Source organism: Oryzias latipes, chromosome 18 (genome assembly GCF_053564925.1).
Source record: "Oryzias latipes strain Hd-rR chromosome 18, Olatipes_Hd-rR_3.1".
NCBI classification, from domain to species: domain Eukaryota; kingdom Metazoa; phylum Chordata; class Actinopteri; order Beloniformes; family Adrianichthyidae; genus Oryzias; species Oryzias latipes.
This window is the reverse complement of record NC_136254.1, coordinates 13,403,267-13,420,074: the sequence shown is the minus strand read 5'-3', so window position 1 is coordinate 13,420,074 and position 16,808 is coordinate 13,403,267. Positions and strand designations below refer to the sequence as shown.

Here is a 16,808-nt window from a genome sequence, read left to right as displayed (position 1 = left end):
AGAGCGAATGAATAATGCACACAATGGAAGCGCTTCGAGCGTCTGGAAAAGTGCAGATAAATCCAATCCATGATTATTATTATTATTATTAAGATGAACCTAACACATCAAGATGAAAATTCATTTGCTCTGGTTTCTGTTGGAGATAATTGTTCCTGAATTCAAGGTTGCAGTGAATTAGTAAGTGTTTCAGCTATTGAGTCTGCTGCAGATGTTTCTATATCCTCTGAAAATGCCTTAAAGCATTGTTTTTGGATTTGATAGTTGTCAATAACAAGTTTGGTTGCTGCTGAAAAATCTGTTGGTTGTACACACATGATCCAAGTGTCCCGTCAACCCTCTCAGGTAGTATCATTAGATTAAAGCAATACGTTTGGAAGAAACAGCTTAAGCCTTAGTTACAATTACCATTAGGGTTGGATTCGGGTTGGATATGGGTTGTCTGCAGGCAAGAAATGGGTAAACCTGTATTGGGTGCGCAGGTGACACCCACAAAAAAATCAAAGTAGTCGGACGAAAATGTTCATGCGCATTTTGCACGCAAGGGTAAGTAATGGTAACGTAGGGAGACGCAGGCATGTCGCTACTCAAAACTAGCACATGTACTCACAACTGGAAGAGGTTAGGTGCGCAATGTCTATGCAGTGCAAATCTCATAAATCTTTCTCCAGGCTTTTTCTTTCACAGCTCTTTTCCCTTATATGAAAGACTTGGTGTCATATAATTCTGTCCAGACAATTTCTCCTCCATGATCAATTTTTAAACAATTGGCACATCCGTGCTTTGAATAGGACACTACCCACACATCACTACCAAATGCGAGTGTCTGATTGGTCTAAGTTGAATTGGTTTAACTTTCAGCGCACGTTCAATTGTTGCACGTTTTGTATGTAGAGCCCAAAAACCTGCAGCACCCGTATGGGTCAACCCCCTGTACAAATGCACATAACTAAGGCATTAGGCATGCATGAGCAGAAGCACAGTTTCCTCAGTTGTGTTTGTCCAAAAAAGTATTATTTATGGAGAGAGGAACAAAGTGTGATTAAAGTTGGACATTCAAGTTTTTTTATTCTCAAACACTGACGTTTTTACTAAAATAATTTGTCAGGCAAAATCCTCTTTTTGTCTAAAAGAGAGATGAAGCTCTAAACACTTGTCTGGAGTCACAATTTTGTTTCCTTTTACATAATGTTCTTTTTGTTGCTCTTTGTTTTTCTGTTTTTCTGCATCAAAGTTGGTCGACACAGAGAAATCTCTGCGACCAGGCTGGGTCTGCCCCAGCTCAGAGAACTAAACCCACCCCCCTGAATCCATGGGTTTCCTGTTGACATAACAGGCACACTTCAGTGCGGGCCTGTCAGCACCAAACTACATATTAAAGTATTGGGTTGCATTGACTTCAAATCTTCAAAAAAAATCCATTCTTGTCTGTCTTAATCCCCTCTTTTTCCTCTCCGCTTCCTCTTTGGATCAACCTCCACGTCTTGAAATACTTGTAAACTCAGAATTCTACATATTTTATTTATTTAACTTTATGGTTTTGTCCTTTTATTTATGCCAAATGGTTTTGCCTGTTTGAGCACATTCATTCTTATAATTAATATTTATGTGTTTATGGTTAAAAAGAGAGCAAATTAGTAAGTTTAATGTATTCATGTCAGTAACAATTCAATGTCATTCTGACCTAAAATGTTTATTGGTGGGTGGAACTTTCATTTAACTGTTTCTAGGCAAAAAAGAACAAAGAAACACATGTGCATGTTGATTTTAGCATCAATATGAATATAGCACTTTCCTGACTGTAGTTTACTCACAAGAATGTGTTTTTTTTACATTGGTGACTGGCTTCTGACAGATTTAATGCCTTAAGTCTAATAAAGTCAAAGTGACACATATGAAAGACAGGGTCATGTTCAGCGCTGCAAATGTTCCTGCCAGGATCTGCATGACTAAGCAGATCTGAAGAACCCCGAACTAATGATTTAACCAAAAACAGCAGTCTAAGACCATGACAGATCATATGTCAGTAGTGGTCTCTGAATATTTAAATGCACACGTGTTTTGATGGGCCTAACTTAGCTGCTGGAAAGAAATGTCTAAATCCCCCTAAAACTGAACTTTCAACATCATTTTTCTGAAAACTATTTGTTAAGTGATGTAAGAAGGGCTTATTCCATTCATTTAAATTGTCGTGGCGCACTATATTTTCACATTTGCACAATAAAGGGTAACTGCATCGAGTATTTTTTTGTGCTTAAGGTTGTAAAGATTCATCCTGCAGTTGTTGAAACTTAAATCTTTTTCTTTTTTTCAAATGAGACAGAGCTGCTAAGGGGTCTCTTTGACATGTGTTGTGAAAAGGAGTGACTAAAAACAGAAGACTACGATTCCAGTGTTTAACCTTCACTCCGATGCTTTGTTCACAATGGACATGAGTGTTTAGCATATGGTGTTCACACTGGACTGTGGCTACCTGAGGCTTGGTGCAAAATGTCGAAGTTTTCTAAATCTCGCAAGCCTTGCTCCAGGCTTTTTCTTTCACAGTTTGGTGTCATAAATCTGGCCGGGCAAAAACCACAAATATTAATTTCTCCTCCTTGATCAATTTTCAACCGGTTGGCACTTCTAAGAATTAAAAGGGACACCATCTATAGTGGTCAAAGTTCAACCTTGTTTAGCCTTCAACACACATTCAACTACGGTTTTGTACGTAGAGCTCGAGAACCGTAGTACAAATGTGCGTAGGAATGCGTGAATGTGAGAGTTTTGAACCCACATTTACACACGTTTAGATTTATGTATTTTTTTTGGAGGTGTAAGTAAGTAAATTGTTTTTGTATAGCACATTTCACAGACAGAAGTAAAGGACAAAATGCATATACCACTTAATACAATAATCTAAAGGCAAAAAAAAAACGTATTCAGTTCAAATTCTTTGAAAAAAAAAAAAGTGAAGGTGAAGCTGGTCGCTTAAACGTAGGTTGCCGAGGGCGATATAAACATAGCTGAATGAATGCCTTCTTCCTTTTTTTCCCATTTTGGCCCCGTCTACCAGGAACACCTCAACATTATTGGTCCCAGTCGTTTGGACTGAATCTTTGAACTAGGTCAGGACTTCATTTGTGTTCTTGTTGTTGAAGCCATGAGGTAATTTTGGACTTTCAAGCTTTTTCCAATAAAATCCCAATGACTTGGAGCTGGATCCTGCTTTTAGATTTATCAGAAAATGAGCTTCCGTGAAGCATCAAATAGTTCGTAAGTGTTAAGTTAGCATTACGGCTAACGGTTTAAATGACCAGCAGGGATTTTGAAGAGTTTGTTTTTGCATAAGTAGGTGACTGACTTTTTTTCATTTTTCTTTCATATCAACCAAGGCTTTGTCTGAATTCCCTCCTTACTCCCTGGTTCCTAAAGGCCTACATAGTACAGGACTATCCAGTACCCTGGATCTTAATGTAATTCAAACATAGGCTATGCCAGGGCTTTGGATTTTGGAATTGTAGATTCGGAAACCCAGACAAAATGGCAAAGACCCATTGTGGTGCACTTAGTAGTGAAGAGTGAGGGAATTTGTTCACAACCCAAGTGGCTGGACGTGGTAACGTCTGCATATTAGCATGTCGGCATGACTCAAAACATTTGGTGAGTAAAAATGTTCTGGAGTACAAAAATGTTCATCACAGAAACCACCAGTCAAGTCTCATTTACTTTTAAAGAAATCACATTTTAGAAATATTATATTTGCCTATTGAGAATAGTTGAAAAATTCAGATGTGTTATTTGTCACTGTTTAAATATGTAACTTATCCCTATTTATAATTCCTCCCTGCAGAAACCATTCTTAAGCAATCCCTCTTGTTTATCTTAAAGAATGAGCTCACGTGGAGTGAAGAAAAGAATAAATCATAATAAAGAATTTTCACATCAGTGTTCCCAGTGAGACTTGTTTCTAGTTTTTCTACTCGGAGATTTCTCAGGTTTTTTTATTGAGTTTTTTAATGGAAAGCTTCCTCAGGAAACAATTTCTGTGTTTTAGGATTTATGTCTTGATCTTAAGTGTGTTTGACGTTTTTCTCACTAAATATATTCATATTTTACTACAAATGTTTGCCCAAAATATGAACCAGATGCAAAGAGGGACAGAGGAAAGGCTACTGATAGATAGTAACTGTGGAGGAAATGTGTGCTCACCTTTAAATGTGTAGCAGGTCAGGAGTCTCCAGATGCTATAGAAAGCTTTTACATCTTGTAATAAATGATTTGTGCATGCCGCTACTGCAGGGAACGTAACTTTCTAGCAGTTAAGTAGATTCCCATGTGACGATTTCAGTCTGAAAGACAGCAGACACGTCCAGTCTGCACTCTGAAGACAGGCTGTTGGTAGGAACACCTGACGGTGTCTCAGAGAGCAATAAAAAAATGTTTGTTTCTAAACTGGAGGCAGAAAATCTGTAGGCAATTACCTGTCGTTGGAGTGTGCAGAGTATGTTTCATGAAAGGGGTAATTTTCCGCTTTAGGAGCATGAGAAACGCTGAAACAGTCTAACTGCATGAAACGCCTAAGCCAGTAGACACCATGTAGTGTTCTGTTCTCCCCGGGGTTAGCCGCTGTATGCTCCAACACACTAAGCCATAAGCAACCATGTCCTGTTTTGCGTTGGCTTAAGAGTTCTGCCCAGGAGGAAGTGACTAGCTGCCAAAAATATTTCATTTTATTTTAAAAGAAAAGTGAACTTTAACTTGTTTGGGTTTTTTGGCTTTGCAGCAAATTAGCAACCATTAGACCGAGAAACAGTTCAGGGGCTCCCGTCAGACTGCTGCAGACTGGCTGCATATTTCAACCCAACACTTGGATTTGCACTGTGTAGCTTAAGGTCACAAAGTGGGCATTCAAATGGAGGAAATAGAGCAAGTGCAAGGATCCACTTTAACAACTACAGTAGTTACAAGTGATCATCATAGATGAAGCTGTCTTGAAATTGAGTCATAGCAACTGGACTTCAAATCTTTTTCCTTGGAGCATTTTGTTGCTCATCCAATGAAGAAGATTTTAAGTCAAATTACTAGTATGGCTCAACTTCAAGACATCGTCACCTGGATGGATGAGAACCTTCCCCAACAGATGAAACTATTGTGAAAAGAGTCCACTGTAAAGAGTGTCAGGTACAACCTTGTGTTTGTGATGTTTTTGGTGATATTTCTGCCTCTTTCTTGCTTCAGGTGACAGAAAACATCATCTCTAAACAAACCTTCATAGGTAAGCATCTCTATCGCTCTTCTTCCACTTACGTTGATCTCCCTTTCTAACTGCTTTTGTGATTTATTTATCTGTCCCCAGAGGCCAGAAAGATGCCTATTTCCTTCAACAACTCAAACTTCATGAGCCATGTGGTCCAGCGGCCATCTGCCCACCTGACTCTCAGAGACACCACTTCTCAAGGTGAGCCATCAAAATGATTACTTAGGGGACATGAATTGGTGTTGGAAGGAAGACTTTGAAGAACAAGCCAGAACAAAAAGTCTGAAAAGATCAGGGATCTAAAAGCATGTGATTCATATGATGTAACTATGTTTTGATGGTGCTAACAACTGATCTGAATGGGTATCTAAGCAAACACAAAGGTTTCAATGTAGGACTATTTTAACATTGAATGGTTTCAGTAAATATTTTCATCTAAAGTGACTAACAGCTTCCTTCCAGGTAAAGAAAATGTTTTGTGTCTTATCAAAGATTTTGCCAACCAATTGCAAATAGTTGCTCAACCCAACAAACTGTGACACCCTAAGAATGGTCTTTTTCATTTTCCCTATCCAAAAATTTTCGATAAACCCACAAACAGGAGAAATACTTACAAAACGCTCAAATCCTGAGTTCACTTTGCTGCATTGACCCACTTTTGTAAAAAAGCTATGACTGTAGTAAAAATGTTTGCTGTCAGAATCTGCTCCTTTTTATTGGAGTGACTAAAAGTGCTTTAACCTGGACATTAACCAGTCCTTTGCTCCAAAACACTTCAAATCAACAACAACTCTGGAATATAAAAAATGATTTCATTATGATCCAGAAAGATGTGCAAAAACAAATAAGACTATAAATCTTTGGTGGTTGGGCTCTGGGCCGATGATGTCTAGCATGCGTGGGATAAGCTCAGATCAAGATTACTAAACACAGCACCACAGCCAGGCTAGGCTGTGGTACTGTGTTTAGTGTTACCTCGTTACTGAAATAAATGGCCTTTTTCAGCATTCAAGGGTGCTGACCACTAAGTGGTCTAAGTGGTCAGCACCCTTGAATGCTGAAAAAGGCCATTTATTTCAGTTTTTTACCAGTCAAAAGCTGGCGAGAGCCGCAAAATCCCACCTCACCATTTAGAAAAACATACTTTATGTTTTTATGACCACTAACCCATTAATTTATAAACTGTAGCTTGTACAAAAATTGAATTAAAAAACAGTGTCATGTTCTTCTATGGCTCAAAATTTTAAATTATTTCGACAGCAGCATTTAAATGTTCCTTTAAAAAAAATACACCCTGTGTCAAAAGAAGATCCTCCAGCTGTAGCAGATTTACCGTACTTAAATGAAAAAATGCAAGAAAGTCAAACATGATTGTGCCTTTATCCTTCATGTACAGCATATGACAATATTGGAGTAGACCCTTTTTTTTATACCTGTACATATATGTTAAAGCAATTACATACAGAACTTTGCCTATGAACAGCAACTAGATACTGTTGTGCAACAGAAAGTAAGATGTATGCTTTAACAAACCATTCTTACAGTAGATTTAACTGTTTAGCATCATTCCAGTTCATCAGTTATCTGACATGTTAAAAATCAGAAATAATTTATTCAAATAGTCACGATTTTTCTTTGAAGCCAAAGAGCCACAATGGAGGGGGAAAAGAGCTGCATGTGGCTCTGGAGCCTCAGGTTGCAGACCCCTGGTCTAGACACAGAGGGTGGTTTAGGGCCAGGCCATGTCAAAGCATCATTCCTGGTGGAGAACTAGGTGGAGGAGGGCCAGAGAAACTGTCTGGAATGCAGAGAATAAAGTAAATGACTGTTATTGGCTAAGAAGAAAGATAGGCAATTTAGCTATTGGTTCAGAATGAAAGGGTTTAATGATGTAGGTGTAGGGTTACTTAACAGCTGCCCAGATATACTGGCATCAAGGTATTCTTTATTGAAATTGCCCTAAAGCATCACAACTTGGTGACATTTGGAAAAAGTTCCCCCCTTTGTCATGTTTTTGTAATTTTTTCGTGTTCCTGTATTTAGTGTTACCTCGCTGGCTAAAGATTTACTTTGAGTTTCTTTGGAGTACACTTCCTGTTTAGCTTGTTTCCTGTAAAACTGTAGATTTTCCAGGTAAGTTCTCTATTTGATCTGCTTCTTCAAAGTATGTGTTAATAGATCCGCTCTAATCCTGCTTTTCTTTTGTGTCACACCTACTTTAAGTTCATTGGCTTGGCTACCTTTCATTTGACATTGTCTCTTTATTTCAAACCCACTTTTTTGTGATTGCTTTCTTTCTCCACCATTTTGTTTTATTTTTCTGCACATCCAACCTTCTGCAAGATCAGTTCTCCACCACTACACACATCACAAGACCCTTTGCTGTAACCTTCTTGGTCTTTCATGTCCCCGTGAAACGTTATGTTAAAGGACATGATCTCATCCTCAAATACTGGAGAGTATCTCTGTAAAGAAAAGGAATTTGTGCTGTGAGGAGTTTTCTGAGTGGGTGTTCTCTACAGTTTTGCACATTGTTTCATCTGACACTGCGTGCGAGCTGAAGGGTGTTGACAATCTGGCAAAGGCATCCTGATGTAATTTCCACAAAGTATCAGTGAGTAAGGGAAGAGGGGCTGAGGTTCTCATACTCTCCCTGAGAACATGGCATGCAGCAGCAAGATACTCTTTGACAGTTGTTGTCTGATCATTTCCAGGCAATTGCTGTCTACAAATCCCAAGGATGTAACAAGTTTGGAACAAACAAAAGGACATTTTAGGAATTCTCTGCTGTTTGTTTCATTTTGTAATCTACAGCTTTTCTTATTAGTTTGATTTGATGTTTCAGTAGACCAGAGGACATTTATGTTGTAAAACATGAACGTTCATAATATGTTGAGTAAAAAAGTACTGTAATGGGTTTGGCATTAAAGATTTGTCTTAGGAGTTGAACTTAAACAGATACTTAAAATATGGAATAAAACAAACTAAGCTTTATCATTAGAACTTTGCAAATGTATCACTTTGTCATAAGTAAGCACCGTTTAGCCTCTTGGAGGATGGATTAACTGCATTCATGTCGACCAGGCTGCAGGCACCACCATAAGCATAGTTTGAAGTATTGCAAAAACAGTGTAATGAAATGTGGACCTTCATGGAAGGAACTGGAATTATTGGGGTTATGTTGAAGTGTGCAACTAATTTAAAGCAGCTGCTGCACTGGGATCAGACCTCGGACTTGGTTCATGGGTTTCATCAAATCCATGAATCCTTTAACGTAATGTCTCGTGTTCTTTTTTTGTATTCTGTTGAAAAAAATTACAGCTTTTATTTACAGATTTTTTTTTTAATAGTATCTTATTATTTTCCTTTAAATTTCAAAGTAGTTTCTCTAAACCAGACAAGACTGTTTTTGGATGGAAACATTTAAAAAAAATTATGTATTAAGTCAAATCAGGTTGAATCATAAATCTAATCAATTTGTTAATTTGTGAATCAAATCGATTCGATATTTTCAGTATCTGTAGTGAGTTATACCCAGTCTGATGTTTTTTATCATTAGAAGCATGATATATATTATATATCTAGCTGTTGATAAATCAGCAACAACGTCACTTTGACTTGTAAGTGCACACGGGTCTGTGATGTTTGTAACGTACTGTAGGATGACTAACCAAGAACGTCTGCAAGTCTAAAATCATAAAAGCTTGATTGCGACTGTTTTAAGGATAAAAATGTACTGGAATTGCATCACTTCAATAAGTTTTCTTTTTTGATATTTGCTCTTTAAGTTAGAAATTAAAAACTGATTGACATTCCACAAACTATGCAACCAACTTCGATCAAAAAATAGTTCAAACAAAAAAAGGTAAAATCAGGCTTTTTCTGTGCATTCAAAATATATTAAGAAAAAGAAAAAATGAGACAATTTCTTTAGCACATCTAAACAAAAACACTCTTAATCCTATGTGACCATTTGTAACAAATGTGATACACTCATTTCTGAGACCCCTATCTCATTGGGGTTGTGAGGGGCTGTGAGCTAGAGGGAGAGTGTGTGAACAAAGACGTGCTGGGATATCAAGAAAGGGTTACTTCCGCGCCAACAGTTCCACCCATCACCCAGAGGGGAAATTCTAATGAGCTCCTGACACTCTGCAGAATATACGACTTAAGAAAATGACACAGGCTTTTGGATCTTCGCTAAAAACTGCATATTCATAATTAAAGGCCACTGGGAACGATTTACAATGGAAGACAATGTAGTTGGAGCGGGACTTTGTAAATTACTTAGTCAACATTGTTTGTCCTGCAGTTCATCACCATTCCACTAGAGGCAGTAGAAAGGCTTTTCCTGCTCATTTCAAAATGCCTCCATGAAAACTCGAAAACACTTTTAGCGGGAAAGGTTTTGCTTATTTCTTTAACTTTATGGTAAAAAAGAAAATAACAAAACATTTTTTAACTGACTACTTGCTGTATTGAAAGATTGTAAAATGTATGTATTTTGATATTTGATATAAATGATATTGCCTTTTCTGTGTGTAATTTCATTAAAGAGTTTAAAAAACATCTGAATTCCATAAAATTTAAATTTGCTGTCAATTCTTTAAAGTGGTGGACTGTTTTTAGCATTAGGTTGACATAAAAAGAGCACTTTGGAGCATTGTTTGATCATGTTTATGTTGTGACTTAACTGTCATTGTGCAAAGAATACTTTGATTGAACAAAACTTTTTTAGGCCTATATAAAAACATGGTGCTTCATTAACCTGATCTGATCCTAAGTTACAGACATAAAATAAATGCTGTGGTTTATATAGGTACTGCTGCTGACCTTTACCTACATACCGGTATTTGGACAATTTTAAGAATATTTTGTGTTTTTTTCCTCATATTTCCCTTGTCCTCTTACCCAGCGGGAGTCGCTAACCATGCAGCCATCACGCCGGGCCTCCACCAATCCTGTCGACATATGGTGCGCTCATGGGCCAATCAGAGTTTTGGAGCTCACCTCCACAACATGACCCTGTCCAATGGGAAGCTGCGAGTGCCTCAAGATGGGCGCTACTACCTGTATTCCCAGGTAATACCAAAACAAAGTCTTTACTGTTACCATACATGTTTAACCCTTGTGCTATCCTATGCACTTTAACATTGGGAGTTGGGTCATCTAGACCCACTAGACAGTGCGCTGAACCTTTTTTCTTCAAAGATTTGTAATCTTCACTGGTGTCCATGGATTACATGAAATCTTTCCACCTTTATCCACCTTTGTCATGGTAGGGAGAACACGTGAATGTAAGGGTGGGGTCATCTAAGATAGCACAAGGGTTAAAACAACATCCAATCCATCCATTTAAGGTTGGTTGTAACTGTTCTCCTTGCTTCCTCCTTCCAGGTGTATTTTCGTTATCCGTCTCCAGTAGCAAGTGATGGAGACCAGCGCAGTGTCAGCCACCAGCTGGTGCAGTGTGTCTATAAAAAAACCTCCTACCCGAGCCCAATACAGGTGAAATGTTGCCTCTGACGAGAACCAGAAGAAAGCTAACTGTTTCAATAACGCTGAGCATCTTCATTCCCTCCTGCAGCTTTTAAAAGGGGTTGGAACCAAGTGCTGGGCTCCGGATGCGGAGTACTCCCTGCACTCCGTCTACCAGGGAGGACTGTTCGAGCTGAGGGCTGGCGATGAGCTCTTCGTCTCCGTTTCTTCCCCCACCATGGTGAACGCCGATGAGTCCTCCAGCTATTTTGGCGCCTTCCGTCTTGACCTTTAAGGGAAGAAAGTGGGTGACCACAGAGTGGAGAGACTGTTGGTGGATTACGATGCTGGGATGAAGAAAATGAAACTGTGGCTTTTTTTTTTTTTAAATCCGTTGATTGTAAAGAGGTTTGAGCCAGGATTTCGGATCCTCAAGGTTTGGATGGACAAATACATTGAAGGAGGGGATGGGGGCTTCAAAAATTCAGTTTGACCGTTTAATGCTGCAAGAGGATGTGATCAAAGGGAAAAGAGATGGGATTTTTTTTTTTTCCAAGACATTTTGTTGAAAAACCCTAAGTGCTGAAGCAAGATGGACCTGCAAAACATGTCCAACCAAGAAGAGGAGGATTCTGGTCTACTGTGTATTTTTAATGAGGGAACATGGAAAAAGAATTCGAAGTTATAAACCAAAAATTGAATGCCCTCAGTCAGTTTAAATGTCCCCCATGGGAACCCAGCTGGTAGCCAAATGACCACTAACTCCTCAAAAGTGTCTCTTTTGCCTACACTCTTCTCTGTGTGAACGATTGGATTCCCGAGGAATGAACTCATGGAGCCTCTGCATCAAAGATGTGAGGAAGGACTGTTGAACAGCAGCAGAAATCGTTCTAATAATCATACCAAAGCAAATGTTTGTGGATTGGGAATTTCCTCTGTGTGCCACCTAAGTGCTGTATACCAGACATGGTTCATAATAAGATAACGATCTGTGGTGATTTTTCTTTTTTATTCTTTCCAAAGTACCTTGACTGGACTGAAAAACCACTTTGACTAAATGCTGACTCTTTCCTTGTGACACTAAAACTGTGGAATTTATGCAATGAGGATTGTGTTTTCTTGCGATGGTGTGATCTGTACAGAAACTGGAATAAGCCTTCGATTTTGGCATGCAAGCAAAGGGTGGAACCTGTCGAAAGTCAGGAGGACTATGCCCAGAAGAGACGAGGATAGGCCAGGGCAGGCTGAATGCCGCATTCAGCCCAACCAGTTTTTCTTTTTGGACTTTTATTCCGACAACCTCCCCTACACACACACTCCGCCTTGTCTAACCTGTGACACTGCATTGTGTTTTATTTTAGGAATTGGCTTGGCACACTGCCTGAAAAAGCCAGTATGCCGTCTGTAGATGTGTTTGCATAGTCAGAGTGACAAATGAATTGAGCAAAAACATGTTTACTGACATTACGTTGCTGCAGCTTAATGGGGTTTTGCAAACGTTCCAATTAACAGGTGTAAACTCACTTTTGTTGGATTAAAAAAAACTTTTTTTTAATTTCTGCCGTCAAAAAATTGTTTTTTGACCAACTGAAGATTTAAAGTTGGTTAAAAAGGTCACGATTTTATCAACGACGTATTCCAAACAGTTTTCCTTCAACAAGCCATCAAAAGAAGTACAAAAGTTCAAGTAGGAAAAGTGGCATCACAGTTTAGTCTTTTCTTTTTAATGGGAATGTGAAAGGAGTTTTAAGGACCGTCTTGACATTTGGATGTTTGAAGTGGATGGAAACTCCAATTTTTCTTTTTTTCTCTTTTGACTTGGTTCTGTTTCCTATTTATGAAACGTACAGCCAGTTTATGCCTCTAAGTTGAACCAACTCCAAATGTTGCACCATAGCATACTTCTCTAGTCCGCTTGAGCTCTCCCAGGAACAGAACTCCAGACCTGCTCGATGCAGACCACAACAGCTGTGACTGATTGGCTTTATTAAGGTTACTTCAAAGTGCATTAAAGTTCTACTACAAATGTGTGACTACTTTTGTTGGCTTTCCTGTGTTCCTCTAAATCATCAAGTGTCTGTTCAAAGTTGTAAAGACAGCCCCACGCACTGAACCAACATGCAAACAGAAGTTGTGCTCAGAAATTTTTAAGGAGTGAAGATGTTTAGAATGAACAGCAGATGTTAATGTCAGCAAAACTGGCTAGACAAGAAGAACGTTTTATTTTACTACCCACTCCAATGAAAATGGCTGTTTTAACATGTTCTTGTGACTTTTTTCTCATGACAGATGACATTTATAAAGAAGATTAAACCTAAAATTAAATTTCTGAGTATTTCTTTATTCAAAATGTTGTGAATTAGGAGCAGAAGAATGTTTGTAAAAGAGCTAATTTGTGATGTAGAAAATACACTGGTCGGACCACAAGTTCCTTGCTCTGAGGTCTCAGTAATGAGGAGGAGAAGGGGGGGCGGGGTTACTCACCACCAACAGTTCCATCCACAACTCTGAGGCAAATTTCTAATGAACTCCTGTTGCTCTGCAGAACATAGAAAACACACATAATCATGTTCAAAAGACCACTGGGAACTCTATTATGACAGATCAAAAGATGATCAGAGTGGGATGATATATATATATTTAAAGGGCCTATATCATGAAAAATCAACTTTTTGAACTTTTAAATGTATTATAATTTTCATTCCTCTCTATAAACAACCCCAAAGCAGTATTTTTATCCGTTCCTGCATTTCTGAGCCCCTCCCAATCTACTAAAACGAGTGGGTCCTCACATTGTGTCACAGACATTTAGGGAACAGCCCCTTCCAGGAAGAGTCTGTGCTGCCAGCACTGCCCACAGGCTAACACAAACACCCACTTTCTCTGCTGAGCTTGCGTGATCATCTTTGCAAAAGTTCGGATGTTGTTTGTTTTCGTGGGCCAAACACAGACACTCTGGCAAGGCCGACACTAGGTTGACGTCATGAAATGGGCAGCGCCCACAAGGAGTGAAAGGCGGAGCCTCATAGATAGAATCATCTTACTTCCGGGTAGGAAATTAGCTGCAAAAATAATATGTAACCAAAGGTAATGCATTATAATATGGATATATTTAAACAATAAACTATATGCATATATATGATAATATATATGCATATAGTTTACTCTGAAAGGCTAAAGAATAGCGTGATATAGGCTTTTTAACCCTTGTGCTATCTTAGATGACCCCACCCTTACGTTGACGTGTTCTCCCTACCATGATAAAGGTGAATAAAGGTAGAAAGATTTCATGTAATCCATGGACCCCATGGATGAAGATCACAAATCATTGAAGAAAAAAGGTTCAGCACACTGTCTAGTGGGTCTAGATGACCCAACTCCCAATGTTGAAGTGCCTAGGATAGCACAAGGGTTCGAAAATATGTCACAATGCACTGAAATGTTCTCCAATTGCAGGAATAAACATTTATGGAAAGTTTATTCCTATTCTAAACTTGGGTCTCAGTTTCTTCATTACCTTACACTAAAGTACATCAGATTGACAGTGTCATCCCAGGACTCCAACCATTCTTTCCTTGTGTCAGACCTTTGTTTGCTCTTGGTAGCTTTGAATATTTGTTGTAAAAAAAACAAATATGTTAAACCTTTAATACCCAACTAAGACAAAATCAATAAAAGTAAATGCTTTTTCTGATGATTATTGGCTCGGGGGAGTACGTATAATCAAGTTTTGATAGCCTAAAATGTTTTCTAATGTGCAGGCAGATTAAGGCTTAACTTTCTGAATAAATGGGACAATTTGGATCTCATGAACGGATGTGATGGATACGCAAGGATTCAGTGAAGCAAAAGGAAGTTATTTCTGTGCTTGAAGACTTTCATTCAGTTGGAAGCCATTTTTGAGATCCCCCTCCAACCATGATCATAAACGACCTTCACAGAGGGGAGGATGTTCTTAGTTTGTCACTTTTTGATTGTGTCCTTCTATATTATGTCTTTCAAATGATGCTAAATTGATGTGAAAATCCTGTAATATCAGTGTCACTTTGAATACTGTCCTGATGTTTTCACCTGCTGAAAAAAACAAGCCCTTTTCAGCATTTCTTTTTTTTTTTTAACTTGTATTCCACGTTCAGATAAAGTTTTTAAATTGTGCATTTACATTGTATTTAGAAATTAAAATAATGAAACAATGAAAATAACTTTATTCTGGGATTTGAATCAGATCACAGGGGCTTCAGTTTAAAAGTGTGATCTGTGCATGCAGTGTGAAAACCTCGCATGGTTTTCCTGATAAAACAAGAGTCGCAAACATTTTAGACCCTTTATGACAGAGTCACCAGGAAACAAAGGCAAATCTGAGGAATGTGAATGTATTAGCAGAATTTTCCCTTCGTTTTTCCCTACAGAGACATTATGCTTTTCCAAACTCATTTAAAGTCCCACTCCAAACAGTTTTTCATCTATTCTCAAAACATTCCCACTGGTCTTTTAATTATGATTATGCACTTTTAGCCCAAATCAAAAAATCTGCTTTGTTTTTCAGGACGTAGTATCTGCGGAGCTGCAGTAGTTCATTAGAAATCTAACTCTGAGTTGTGGGTGAGACTACGAGCGCAAAGTAAGCCCACCCTCATTTGAATGGCGGAAATTATAAAATTTACTTGGTTTATTATATCAGTCTTACGTAATTTGCAACATCCTGCATGAAGCTTATTTAAATTAAATTATAGTATCATCTGGTTCACTTTTGACACAGCTTTCTTTGTTGTTTATTTTTGTGCAAACATTAGATGACATCCCTATATTCGTTTTTTATTAAACTGGATAGAAGAATCCCTTTTCTTTAAGTTTTTTCCCGCCAACACAGTAACATTTGAATAATATGAAGTTATTCTTTGCTGAGGTAACCCTAAAGTGGATCAAATGGTTCCAGCTGAACAACCACTCTAGCTGCTTGGTCCACCGTGGATCCACTGTGACATCATGCTGAAGGCAATCCGACACACCAACACTCAAGTGAACCTGTATCTAAGAGTCTCTGTTGCCGTTTTTTTTCTCTTAATGTAACACATGGAAAAATAGTTTAAGGATGTTTTGAAAAAGTAATGAGGTAACTGAGCGCAAATGCGAACCAGACCACATCTATTTATTACAAGACAAGTTGAGGAAAAACACAAGGGCGTCAATCACTGATAGAAGTTACAAGATAATAGTGGTAATATAAATGATGTGTAATGTTTTACCTCCAGAGTAAAAATCTGGATTTTTCAATATGATTCAATCTTATGGCTTTACATGAAATCAGCTTTTTATCCACTGAGGCGGGTGCACTTAATTGGATAAAGAAGAATTTTGCCAACTTCTTTTTTAACAAAACATCTCGGTTGGCCAAGGAAAGGCAGAGGTGTGTATGCGTCACACACAAACCTGGTGTCTGGTGTCTATCAAGATCTGGTTTTGAGATGTATAACAACAGTGTCAGAGAAAATAACGATTCTTGGACAGACCTAACCTCCTCTGTGCTGTTTGAAAGCAATTTGAATCACGAACTAAAGACTCACTCCAGTGAAAATTGTGTTTTGGTGTTTTAAACATGTTTTTGTGGCATTTTACTCATGATGGAGGACATAATAAGGAAAATTAAGTTTAAGATAGCATTTTTCAGAGTATTTCTTTATTCAAATCCTTGTGAATCAGGAGCAGACAAAAAATGCCATTTGAAAATGCTCGTAAGTGTGACATAGAAGCTACTACAGCAAGCCACAAGCTCCTTGCTCCCTGCTCCTCTACACTCTGATGCATTCACTTGTAGATAAATAGATCCGTGTACGCCTTTGTTTTTTCCTCGTCATGGCTGGCATATGGCACAAAACTGTACGGCTGAATCACCATTAAAATCACCATTGAAAGGTCTTTTGCAATTGTAACATAGTGTCCAAACATGTACATTAGTTTTGCAACTACAAACACCATTTGGGCATCTGTAGAAAGCTGCTTCCCAGTTTTACTAAGATGATTGTACATGGAAGAAATGAAGAAAAATAAGTTCAAATTTAGGCTCTAATTAAATTAGAACAGCCTACAACAA

General features: G+C 38.3%; 1 protein-coding gene across 2 annotated transcripts in view; it reads left to right on the top strand.

Moving 5' to 3' along the window:
* Positions 1-13,042, top strand: part of tnfsf10l (TNF superfamily member 10, like) — a 63,095-nt gene extending 50,053 nt beyond the window's left edge. For both annotated transcript variants that reach the window (XM_011487639.4, XM_078935952.1), the window contains 5 exons: positions 5,221-5,257; positions 5,339-5,440; positions 10,155-10,321; positions 10,637-10,747; positions 10,827-13,042. In XM_011487639.4, coding sequence (XP_011485941.1) covers positions 5,221-5,257; positions 5,339-5,440; positions 10,155-10,321; positions 10,637-10,747; positions 10,827-11,012 — 603 coding nt within the window. In that variant the 3' untranslated portion in view covers positions 11,013-13,042. The remainder of the gene's footprint in view (positions 1-5,220; positions 5,258-5,338; positions 5,441-10,154; positions 10,322-10,636; positions 10,748-10,826) is intronic.
* Positions 13,043-16,808: the final 3,766 nt, after the last annotated feature.